General features: G+C 33.7%; 1 protein-coding gene across 18 annotated transcripts in view; it reads left to right on the top strand.

Moving 5' to 3' along the window:
* nrg1 (neuregulin 1) overlaps positions 1–13,547 on the top strand; it is a 190,284-nt gene that overhangs the window by 90,303 nt on the left and 86,434 nt on the right. For all 18 annotated transcript variants that reach the window (XM_087269835.1, XM_087269823.1, XM_087269824.1 and 15 more), the window contains 2 exon segments: positions 7,796–7,970; positions 10,686–10,807. Coding sequence is in view for 10 of the 18 variants with exons in the window: in XM_087269823.1 (XP_087125949.1) it covers positions 7,796–7,970; positions 10,686–10,807 (297 nt within the window). In the remaining 8 variants the exon portion in view is untranslated.

Here is a 13,547-nt window from a genome sequence, read left to right as displayed (position 1 = left end):
CTACTTACATTAAAATTTGTACATATATGTTTTTCTATTTAAACAATGATAGGCTTGTAATTACATGTGTAATGAATTTCTGTAATTACATTTATGATTACCTATCCCTTAGAGATTAATCAACCCATAAAGCTATCTATACCATCACACCTGTGGTGTGATTTTATTTTGATAAAAATAAACCTCACCTAGATTTTATTTTGCTCAACGTTTGAACATGTTTGTTCAATGCAGTATGAACACTAAAAATACATTGTACTTATATTTCGATGCAGGTTATTTGGTAGTTAAGGCCACGTAATATACAAAGAAACCAAAAATTGACAGACCCACTTCATCTTAAATAGATAGTTTACCCAAAAAGCAAAATCATTTAACTGTAGTTATTTTGTTATGCTGAGTACAAACAAAGATATTTTGAAGAATATTTGATACAGTAATCATTGACTTCCATAGTTTTCGTTTTTCCTATGGAAATAAATTAATACAAGTTTTCCAACATTTTCCAAAATATCTTCTTTTATGTTCACCAGAAAAAGAAAAAAAAAAACTCAAACTGGTTTGGAACAAGTCAAAGGTGAGTAAATGATGGCAAAAGTTAAATTTTGGCATGAACTATCTCTTTAAGTGCTATCAACCACTACTGTATGTACTAACAGAATGTTTAATACATTTATATAGAGCACATATTGTGTATATACAGTCAGAATTATTAGCCCCCCCTGAAATATTAGCCCCCTTTGTTTTTTCCTCAAATTTTGTTTAACGGAGAGAAGATTTCTTCAACACTTTTCTACACATAATAGTATTAATAAGTCATTTCTTCAAATTGATTTTTTATATCTTTGCCATGACGATAATATCTGACTAAGTATTTTTCAAGACTCTTCTATACAGCTTAAAGTGTCATTTAAAGGCTTAACTGGGTTAATTAGGTAGGCAGTTTAAGGTAATTAGGCAAGTTATTGTATAACGATGGTTTGTTCTATGGTTTGTTCTATGGTTTGTTCTATAAAAAAGTAGCTTAAAGGGTTTGAATAATTTTGACCATAAAATGGTGTTTAAAAAATTAAAAACTGCTTCTGTTCTAGCTGAAATAAAACAAATAAGACTTTCTCCTGAAGAAAAAAATATTATCAGACACACTGTAAACAATTATTTTGTTTCTCTTGATTTGGGGGCTAATAATTCTGAATTCAATTGTACCTGCACAAATGTAATGTTACATAGCATCCTATAACGATTATTAATATAAAATATATATTTGTGAGAAGTGTACCCTATGTCAGGGGTTCCCAAACTTTTCAGCCCGCGACCCCAAAAATAATCATATCAGTGGCTCGCGACCCCCATTTTTCAAGGTGGTTGTACTGTAAATATGTAAACGTTGCAGACACAACTATAGGCAAATATAAACATGAGCTTATTGACAACACAAAAATGCAATAGTCTATTAGCCATATAATGTTTTTTAAAGTCATTTATGGATTTAATTACATTTTGCTTTTAAAATTAAAGGCTGATGGCTGATTGTTATTTTTATGTTGCTGTTTCTTTAATGCAACTATTAACTATATTCTGTCGGTTATGAATAAAATATGGTAATTCTAATACTTTAATAAAATTTATTTGAGTTTTGGATATCACCAAGCGACCCCTTGTCATTGTCCCGCGACCCCCCAGGGGGTCCCGACCCCCACTTTGAGAACCACTGCCCTATGTTGAGCACTGCATATACATCTGGCCTGTTTATGTGCCACATGTGGATTGTCGACTTTTTATAGTACAAATAAGAAATAAAAATACAGATATAAATGTATTTTGAACTAAGTGGCTTCATTAATCACAAAAACAATTCGTCCTGTATGTTTATGAGCTTAGGAAAACGGGTGTCGACTAATGTGTTAACTATTTAGGGTATATTTGGCCTGAGGAGAAAAAAAGTTTTTATTTCTAGATGTTTTAGAAGGAAATGCAGTGACTGGCTGATCTGAATCTCATATTAGATCATGGAATTCTTCACTCCGTGTACTGGAATGTGGACCCTGATCCGACTCAATTTTGCCGGCTAAAAAACAGTGTAGGAGTTTCCCCTAAGGAAACACGTCCGTGACATGAAGAAACAGCTGGACGGGCAGCATGCAGCCTGGACCATGAGGAAATGCTCAAATCATTCAGAAATAAAGTTATTCGCTGTTATTTGTCAATGATGTTACCATGTTTGTACAGTGTGCTCAAAGTGATGTGTTGGTGGATGTTCTGCTGAAACCCAATAAGCGTCCCAGTAGAGGATCATGAAAAATGAAGCACGCCTAACTGTCATCATTGTGCTATGCAAAGGATTCTTGTTATTAAAAGCACCTTGTTAACAGGAAATGTTTGTATGATAATGCAAACACATTCAGCAGATGAGCGAGATTTTTGTGCTTATTGAACAGACAATATGGTTTGTTTGAAATGATTTTGATTGTCGAGATTCCAGAGTTAGGGTTTGTGGACAATTAACTAATCATTAACTAAGAGTTTTAGATCAATAAGCGACTAATTAGCTGTGTATTAATTAGAGATTGGCCGTCATCTGCGTTAATGTGCTGCGATATGGGGCGATTCAAAAAAATATCGCCGTTAATCTATTCTCAAAGTTGGGTTAGGAGCTGGGTCTGTTCTATGCAAGCTATGATGACTTTCACTATGATGTTTTAGCGAGGATGTATACCTGGCCGAATTGCTTTGTAGGTGGCGAGAACGAGTCTTTGAACCTGTGTGTATTTCTACTGTGAAATTACCACATCAAACATGACGTGCTAACATGGAAGCAGCCCACTAGAGTGAGTCTGTTTATGTTAGCTACACATCTATCCATCAGGCACCTGTCGGAGTTAATGCGTTCGAGTAAAACATATGCAAATAAAATGGACCGGGTGCTTTTTTAAAATATATGAAGGTGAATGAAAGTCAAACTGGTGAGCCGTCTGACACAAAAGTGCCCTTCTGGATCAAATCAGCAGGACGCCCTTCTTAATCTTTCACTTACTTTGAAGATATACTGACTACGCTTACATGGACATTTGTAATCTAGTTATTTGCCTTAATCGAAAATAATATAATTGAGGCGTTTACGTAAAGTGCTTTCATGTAAGAGGATGACTTTTGGATGACTTTGGATGACTTTAACTGCAGTTCGGCAGTTTCACATTCACTCCTGAACATTTTATTCATGCCCCCGTGACAAACTGGGGTTTTATACGTAAATAAGGAGTAAGGACTGGAGAGAGTTTTATGGAATTTCGCAATCTGTGTGTGTGTGTGTGTGTGCGTGTGTGTGCGGTCCTTAACTGACAGCCGCATGTGTGGATCTTGTCGGAAAATATGGTGAAAAGTCCTACATGAGGTAATAGTTTGATTGCAGTGTTTACTTCCATAATGCCACTACTATATGCATATCCATGTCTTAATTCCATTTCTGTTTAATTCAGTTAAGACTTTAGTTAGATTAAGGTGACCAAAAATTGCTGTTTGGAGTTTATGTGGGCCTACAGTTCAAAATCCATGTTTAACTGAATATGCTGTTAGTAAACACAAGTACATCTTATTAAACATCATTTATTTTCATCACCAATTATCACAGTAGAACAGTTTCTTAAGCAGTTTGTGAAGCATTTTGGAAACAGGAGATGAGCCCCTGGTCTAATGCGGCACCTGGCTTGAAAAACCCATTCTTAAAGACTTACTTTTAGTCATTATTTGGGCAGCACACATATTCTGAATGCCTTTGGCAGAAATCAAATGAGTCATTTTAATGTAGATTAATTCCAAGTTTACATTTAGATTAATAATAATAAAAAAGATCTATGCTCACTTATAGTATTGATATTTAGGGAGTAGTTGGGTAGAATTAGGAGTGTACAATTACATCATACGTACTAATATCTTAATAATGGGCACATAATTAGCCAGTAGTAAATGGAGTGAATTATTACTTAAACAAAAGTATTGCCTTTTTTGGTGGTCATGGTTAGGTTTGCTTGATTTTTTTTTGTTGTTGTTTTGGACACCTTCAGGTTTATTAATCAAGGTGCTTTTGTTAGATCTTCCAGTTGAAGAGATAAAAACAGTGTGCGCTGCATAGAAGATGTGAATTGGTTTCCATTTGCATATCTTGTCACAGAAACATTTGAGGACATTTGTCTTTGCTTGAAATATGCCAAAGTGGGCCTTTGTGCAGTCGGGACAACACTGAAGCATTTTCTGAACACTTTAACATATTCATTGGCTCTTCTAAGGGTATTTATTGCATCCATTAATGATTATCACAAAAAAATATAGTATAAAGTGGCACCTGTTCATGAAAGGTGTTTTGTTCATCTTCATTTATCCATAAGTGTCTTTAGGCTTGAGTAATTTCTTCAGGCACTCTACCACCACCTGCTGGTTTTGATTTTTAGCAGTTTAAACAGTCATCTTGAGAATCGGTTAACCAGGGACATTTCACAACCTACAGGGAAAAGTTGAATTAATATCTCACTTCTTATTGTATATGAATTAAAAACGGAGTGAAACAGTTAATTATTACATTGTTATTTTAATTAGTAATTGGCAGAAGTACACACATCTTTTACTTGAGTAGAAGTACAGATACTGATGTTTAAAACGATTCTGGTAAACGTTGAAGTACTGACTACACTTCTGTCTTCAAATAAATGTAAAGAAGTACAGCCTCAAATAAATACTTACGTAAAAAGTATTAAATACTACTACCAGTTATTACACACACAGGATGTATACATCTATACAAAATAACTTACATTTCTGATTTCTTTGTTAAAAAATGTTTGCTTATTTTCAGCAGCAAAGTAGCCAAGCAACACCAATCTAGAATATTGGCCAACAACACTGCTCAAAAAGTAGCCCTGTGTATCATTACCTAGACACAAAACTTAACTTTACATATCACCCAGTATAAATACTTTTAATATTGTTAAATATTTATTTAACAATCTAACACATTTAAATGAAGAAAATGGTGTATATAATATACAGGTTAAACATAAAACTGTTTAAATTATGTACTAGATAACAGTAACACGTTGGAAACGAAGGAGATAAACCTCACTGCATAACATGTTCATAGGTATTCAATTGGGTACTAACTGGTCAAATGTTGACAAAAAGCACGATTGATCTTTTTCTTTTTTTTCACGGTATTAGATTGAAAGATCAGAGAAGTACATTTATTTGCCAGATTCTTGTGTCTTGTTTTACCTGTGATCCGATGGACCAAAACACATCTTAACACCGGATATAAGCATGACATTAGTCATGTTTACATCGCAGACTCTCTCTGTCTCTACGTTGGCTGTTGAGCTTAAATAAATAAGCTGACGATACATGATCAGAGGTAAAAAAAAAACAAAAAAACGCACACTGCAGTGTGTAATGACAAATAGGTTTACAGAATCAAAAAGGCATTCAAATTGAGCAATGACACGAAAGAATATAGATCATTAAAACAGAAGTAGCCAGATTTAAAAATGTTGGCTTTTAACTGAAAACAACCACATTTTGGCTCATTTTGGCCCCAATCGAAGACTGCGGCCCATATTTGTGTACCCATGTTTGCTTCTTTACAAGTCACATTGCCAACTACTGGCTTGGCATTTTCATTGCCTTCATTGATCCATGTGAACAGGAATCATTTTATTTGAACACCATTGTTGTCTGTACTAGAAAAAAAAACATAAAAGAAAATTTCAAAAGTCAACACTGATATAATTGTAATTAATAAAATCAACACGGGTTTATTGTGAAAATGTACCCCCGTATTTATTTCTAGAGCGTGTGAATTATGTAGCCAGAGTTATTTATTACTGCATTTTGTCTTTAAAACAAATGCTATGGACAAGTTGAGAGGAGTTGACTGCGATGATGGGGTTCGAGTCAGGCGAAGAACGGTTCCAGACAACAGGTAAAACAAAAACAAAGGCAAAAAATTAAATAAACAAGCAAATAACAGCGTGAGAACGTGGTAAGATCTGAAAACATGCTAAAAATCTGCTGGCTGTGAGAGCTTTTCTTTTTATTAGTTGCTTTTGAAAACACTGTCGTTTGGGTTTAGGGAAGTGAGATTGGTCAGTCCGTTGGCCAGTCAGTCAGTCAGTTGGTTGACAGTGGCCTCAGGTGGATTTACGCGAGAACAGCCGGTGTGAATGGCACACAAGAGAAACTTGAGATCTGTAAAATCGTACACAGCGGCCTCTTGTGGATTCGTGAAAACTGCAAAAATACTCACCTCCTGGGATGTGTTTCGCACACTCCAGAAATGTTTTCTGGGGTACGTATCAATAATGAGTCCGTGTTGAATAAAAATATAGCTGCAAGCGACATTCCCAGGTCCAAGTACAGTAATTTGGGGTGCTATTGTAGAAAAGATATCAAATTTAAATAAAAATTGATGTTAAACAACAGGGATAAATATACAAATTAAATTGACAACTAAATCTTGACATGTTATTAATTTATTATAAATTGACTAACTAAAGATCTGGCAATCATAACACGTATTAACAGTTAATAACTTGTGTGTTTACAGAAAAAATACTAAAAATGTAAAAGTTGTAATTATAACACCGCTTACGGTCAGATCAGAGTGTGTGTACACCTGAGAAGTGAGGGATATTTGGGTCCATCCTTTCCAAATTTTGTGTTTTTTTTTTTTATAGTTTTGTATGAGACACTTTTAGGGCAGAAATCCAATGATAATCATAAGTGGAAGAACAAATGAATAAGGACAGTATAGATGCAGATAATAGGAATTCCCTGGCCTTAACACTGGTGCAAATGAAGAAACGCTAAGCTTCACTGCATACATTGTAATGGTGAATAAATCACGCTGAGCAGTGAATCACTTCAGAATTTCTCATAATATATCAAACCCAACTTTCTTGATAGATCATAAACAAGCCGTTATAGAATAAATGTTCCAGAATAAGTGACGGCTTGGGTGAAGTTCAAGAGCTTTGATGTGCAAGAGCACCTTCAGGCTCATTTTGAGTACAATGATGTGCTATTTGTGAATGTAATTGCTGCAAGTATAATTGTTTTGCTAAGTCGTTTTCTCATTCACATCAGGGAGTACTTTCAAACATGTGCTGTAATTAGGATATGTAATTGGGAATTACTCCGATGCGATGGCAGAACTTTAAAGAACGTTTTAAATTGTGTGCAAATATATCACATCAAGCGACTACATTGAAATACAGCATCTCTTTTGACTTTGTTTTAAAATCTCTGTTCAGTTACAGGCTGTAAATGACTATATAAGGGAATAACTTGTTGTTCCTCAGCTGTTGGAGGCTGAATGTTTATTCTGCTGTTTTGAAGCTTCTCCCGCACAAATTGAATCACAAAGTGCATCGCATTTAACTAGACAGCTTCATGGCATCATAAATCATCTCAAATATGGAGACGTTACGTTTTCTTTCTTATTTTTTTCGCTTTATGTTAGTGTAATGGTTGTGGTTCGTGATTAAATAGCTAACTGAAGGGATCTATCATAACAAATGTACAATAAGAAAGGATTCATTTAATCTCTGAGGGCAGCAATGTCTGCTTTAGATACCCAAAGTATCTAATTTAATAGTTTGTGCAAGAAAGGAAAGACTTCAAAGCTTTATAGATTTCTGTTAGAATTTAATTGTAATTACATTGTAATTAATAATGTGCTAAATGTTTTGCAAGTTTCACCCTTGTGAGCACCGATGGCTTCATTTGTGTTTTGTGTCTTTTTGTTTTCCAGCGGAACCGAAGTTAAAAAACCTTCGGAGCGTGACAGTGGAGGACGGGAAAAAAACGGTACTCAAATGTGAGATTTTGGCAGGAAACCCAGCGCCCAATGTCAAGTGGTACAAGAACGGAAAAGAGCTCACAGGCAAAAACAAACCCAAAAGCATAAAGATTAAAAAAAAGAAACAGTAAGTACAACGAACTATACTTGCTTATTTAATGAAAACTTGCTTATTGTGTTGAATCTGAAGATGTTGCTTCAAATAAGATTGAGCCAGAGAGGTTATTTCTACATGTACAATCTATTTGTAAATGAAAGAAATAATGACAGTTTTGAAAATAGACACGATCAGGTAGTACATATACGATGTACACTCAAGACTCACACTTGAGTCACTATTTGTGACTTTTGTGTAAGAATTTATGACGATGAAGCATATTTTAATAGAATGTGTATTTTTAAATGATGTAAGAGAACTTTTTATCCGGGAAATTTTTTAAGTGAAATGTTTGAAAAAGTGCCTTCTGGAGCAATTTTAGAATATTTATCTTTAATCAAACTAAAAGACAGTATATCCTTCTGAGACCCTGCCCATTGACTTGTGTCCTCTGTAGTGGACATTGCGTTTTCATAGTTTTCTTAGAATTTTTTTTAGCTACTCTATCAAGTCCTGTTGTACAGTTCGGAGGACATCCAGGACTTTCTAGTGATATGTCATTTGATTGGCTGGCATGCTAGGAATCACTTCTTACACTGCATCCAAAATGGCCGACATACAAAAAAGTACATTTTATGGGAAAAAGAGAGGGATGTAAAATTTAGCTTTTAAAAATGTTTTTTTTTACTATTATTATTACACACATCAGTTTTAAATCACTTTTATGTAAAATTTGTTTCGGATTAACATCACTTTCTTTTTTCCTTTTTTTTGAGTTCGGCTCTCTTTCAGACTAAACTGTTTCAGGAATTTCAATACAAAAGGAAAAAAAGGCTTTTGTTTTGCTTTTGCTACATAAAAATTGGATTAATATCAGTTTACAGTATACAGTTTTGTTGTCTGAGTGGCGATCGTTTCAAACTAAAATGGTCCTGTGGTCCACTACAGTGGGCATGCTGTAAAATTAAATGTAAAAACAAAATGTAAAAACTCTAAATTATAGATTTTTATTTTTAACCCAGAGGATGCAGGAAATCACAGAAAAAAAGAAAAAAAAAATTCTTTGGGTCTCAGGAGGATCTGTTTTCAGTGTTGTTGCAACTTGTATGCTTTTTGTTGTTGTTTTTACAATGTATGTTTGTTAGGAAATTGATATGATTATATGATTATATTTAGTATATTTAGTATATGTTTTTGCCATGAATATAGCCAGTGCTGCTGATATGACATTAAAACCTAAATAAATAAATACATTTCTGCATATACAGGATGGCATTTCTGCCCTGCGCGTAATACAGTACACTGAAAAAATAAATGCTTTGAGCCAACTTTAAAAAAAAAACTTCTGTAAATTGTTCTCTGTATAATTGAACTTTGGTTCAGACATTAAAATCGAATTTACATAAATCAAAAATATTTATTTATACATTTTCCTTAAATTATTGTTTGGAAGCTGAAATGTTTAATTTAATTAATTAAAAATATTTATTTTGACCAGGAAAAAAAGTACATTCACTCAAAGGTAAAATATTGATTTGCTATAATAAAAATCTTTTGAATTACTTTGATTCAACTTAGAGCTGAACATTTCAAGGTTGGACCATGTTGTGCGTTCAGAAATGCTCTTCTCATACCTCGGTTGTATCTATCAGCTCGAAAAAGTCTGGCCATTCTCCTCTGACCTCTGGCATCATCAAGGCATTTGCAACCACAAAACTGCGGCTCATTGGATAATTTTTTTTCAGACCATACTTTATAAACGCTACAAATGATTGTGCATGAAAATCCCAGTTGATCAGCAGTTTCTGAAATACTCAGACCAGCTCGTCTGACACCAACAACCATGCCTTGATTAAAGTCACTTAAATCACATTTCATCCCTATTCTGATGCTCGGTTTGAACTGCAGCAGATCGTCTTGACCATGTCTACAAGCCTATATGCATTAAGTAGCTGCCATGTGATTAGAAATTTGCATTAACGAGCAGCTTGTCAGGTGTACCTAATAAAGTGATCGGTGAGTGTATATCGCAGCAAAAAAAATATCACAATGTTAAATATTTCCATTATCGTGCAGCTGTTGTTCAACTTATATATTCTGGGGGAAAAAATACTATAAAATCAAAGTAAGGTTGTAATTTGGACTAAACTATAACACTTACAGTACACATAATACTAGGATTTGGTATTGTTAGTTATATGATTTTCAAGATCTGAGGTAAACTGTTAATGCTCTCAGTACGGCTATAAATGTCATGGAAAAAGGTAATCCAACTCACATTATAAATCCATAATAACTGAATTTTAGTACTCAGTACTCATTTCACATGGCATGAAAGCTGCTGATTCAAAGTATAATTAATGCTTTACTTTTTTTCCCTTGGGGTTCAGCTTATAACCATATTTTTTTCATTTAATCCAATACAAAAATGTACAGTACTTTAAAGGAAAGACACAGTAGTTTAACGTTTCTCAATGCATGTGGGCGAGCTGTTGTGAAAGTTTAATCCAAACATGCTTGTGCTGAGATACAAGAGCAGCGCATCAACACTTTATTACACTTCAATTCTTCTAAATGACGTTTTAATGATGCAAGACTAGTTTAGACAGCACTGCGATCCACTGAAAAGTTTTACTCAGGTGTATTTCATGATATTATAATGACTCATGCAGATGCTTTTGCTGCTATTGTAAATCTTGAATCGCAATATAAACAACTGGGATTATATACTGTCACTTTTTGCAGGGGGAAAATATCTGAACTGTTGATACGGAAATCCACGGAGGGAGATGCTGGATTATACACCTGCGAGGCCGTCAACAGCCTTGGAAAAACAAATACCACAGCAAACCTATTCATCATCAACAGTAAGAATCTTTTTCCTTGACATTAAAATGGAAAACAACGCAACTGCACTGCAGAAAAATTATTTTCTTATTTAGATTTTTGGTCCCACTTTATATTGTGGCCTTAACTAATATGTACTTACACAGGAATTAATAGTTTGTTACAATGTACTTATTGTGTAAATACATGTATTTACTGTGTACTTATGCTTGATTAAATACATGTATGTAATTACATCTGTAATTAACTTTTGTAATTACATTTGTAAATACACTGTTGACTATCCCTTACACCTTAACCCACCCTTAAACCTGCCCATACCACTAAATCTGTCCATAACCCAACCCCTATCCCAACTCAAAAGCACAGCACCACAAGTGTTCTCAAATACATTATAAAGACAGTAAGTACATTGTATTTATTTATTTTGATGTAAGTACATAGTAGTTAAGGACACAATATAAAGTGGGACCAGATTTTTTTTGTCTTGTTTCTAGTCCAAATATCTAAACTACTCTTGAATCAAAAGACTTTTCCTGACAATCAAAACATATTGTCGTATTTAAAGAAAAAATATGCCAAAATTAATTGAGTTTTTCCTTAAAACATGCAAAATAATCCGCCGATGGGGTAAGCAAAATAATCATATGTTAAAAGGAAAAACAAGATTATTTTGCTTGCCCCATCGGCAGATTATTTTTGCTATTTTTGTTTTAAGGAAAAACTCACTTAATATTGGCATATTATTTCTGAAAACAAGACAATAAGTTTTGTTTGCCTAGAAAATGCTTCTTGATATAAGAAATTTTATATATTTGGACTAGAAAGAAGATAAAGTAAGAAAAGCATTTTTTGCAATGTACTTTTTCTGGGTGTTAAAGTAGAGGACAGAAAAGTTCAAATGAAAGTTTGTAAAATTATTTTGAGCTATTAAATATGGGACAGGGAGCATGCAAATTCTGAGGTAAATTATCCATTGTTGTTCTCATTGTGACGATTAAATCATGCTACATTGTCAAGCTAAAATCAACTATACCATTGCTAATATTTTAAGATATTATTTAATATTATATTATTAACATATGCACAATAGCGGCCTGATTTTCCATTCATTGGATGTCATGGAAATTCAGCTTTTGGTCACTGAAAGGTAGAGAAAATCTGGATTTTGAAGCATTTGATTTAAAGTCGGATCACTGGATCACTCCTAGCACTTCTGTCACATTTACTTTACAGCTCTTTTATACTGTTTATATAGAGCTGGTAGACCTGGTTTATGCTTGTAGTGAATCAGCTCATACTAGTTTGTCCTCCTTTTTATGTTGCTTTGGAAAGTTTGATTAATTCTAGTGATTGACATTGTCATATGTGGTGCTCTATTTATCTCACATGTTGTGTTGTAAGATTAGAATGATTCTAGTGAAGCAGATCTCTTGAAAGACCACGATATTCATTTTCCCAATAAATAAATGCAAATGAACATTTTCATATGCAAATTAATGTATATGTAAATGAACATGTTCCAGTTTCGAGTCCTTCGGCTCCTTTCACTTCTATGTATAGTTTCTGTTGGATAAGCTTGTTTATAAATGCATTGGTCCCATGCAACTTTATTTAAGCCATTTCTAAACACCAACATACCAGACCATCCCAATTCATGTCAAATACACTTCAAATAACCATATGATCGGGCACTTATTTAACCCAAATGTTGGGTTAAAATACAACACAGTTTCATTATCCATGAAAGTAAAGAGTAAAAGTAAAGTAAAGAGAAAGTAAAGAGGCCAAATAGAGAAGGCTCGCTCTTTATCCTTTCTGCAGATGCTCTGTTTAACAGTTTTCTTGCCAGTGAAGCGTTCAGTTTTTCCACTTACAAAGTCCGTCCTATAAATAGCAAATGCACCATGGCGCATCACAACTGACTGAAAGGGAATGGTAGATGGAACTGTGATTGGTTGAGTGCATGTTATGCTCAAAACACACCTATAACTCATTAAGAGAATAAGCACAACCCTGTTAAACCATGCAATGGGAAAGCGTATTTCTCCATCCTTAAAATAGCAAAAGTGCATTTGCATATGCCTTTAATGCTTTTGCGTCATGTCCTTTAGACTTTGTGCGTAGATCATTCATATTGAGCCCTTAATGTGCTTGCCTTAAATATTGTAAATAAATTCAACAGTTCTGTTCAAATCAATTAGCAGATTTGCGAAAACAAAAATTAAATTAAAATGTAGCTCCTGGAATGTATTTGGTGCTCTCCAGAAATGTATATAGCGGTACGTTTTTAGAATGAGACTGGGTTGGGAAGAAATGTATGCATAAAATATTATCATGATGTCAGAAACTCTTTAAAAAATTATTGTTTTGATACTCATGTTTAGCTTTTTTAGAGCAATTCTATTTTGTATAATAATAATATTTTATTTGTTATTAAAATGCTTAATTATTAATTTTTTTTAAAGAAAGTTAAACAAATATTTGAGATTTGATTTATTGGCATTTAAAGTAATTTTGTCAAGTAATTAAATTCCTTATTGTGAAATTACATCACTTTTCAGACACAGTAAATTGAGAAAATAAATTGAAATGCATTTTTAATGATGCACTTAGCAATTATTAATCTTTTTTTTTAAGGTAACTTACCCAACACTGATAGCGTATAAACAGTTTTCTCAGAAACAAATATTACAATCTAGTTAAACTCATGTTGTCTGCGCATTTATATTCACAAATGTAATACAGTCCAGATTGTGA

Source organism: Danio rerio, chromosome 10 (assembly GCF_052040795.2).
Source record: "Danio rerio strain M-AB ecotype USA chromosome 10, GRCz13ab, whole genome shotgun sequence".
Lineage (NCBI taxonomy): Eukaryota > Metazoa > Chordata > Actinopteri > Cypriniformes > Danionidae > Danio > Danio rerio.
The sequence above is the reverse complement of the archived record's forward strand: the minus strand, read 5'-3'. Positions and strand labels throughout refer to the sequence as shown.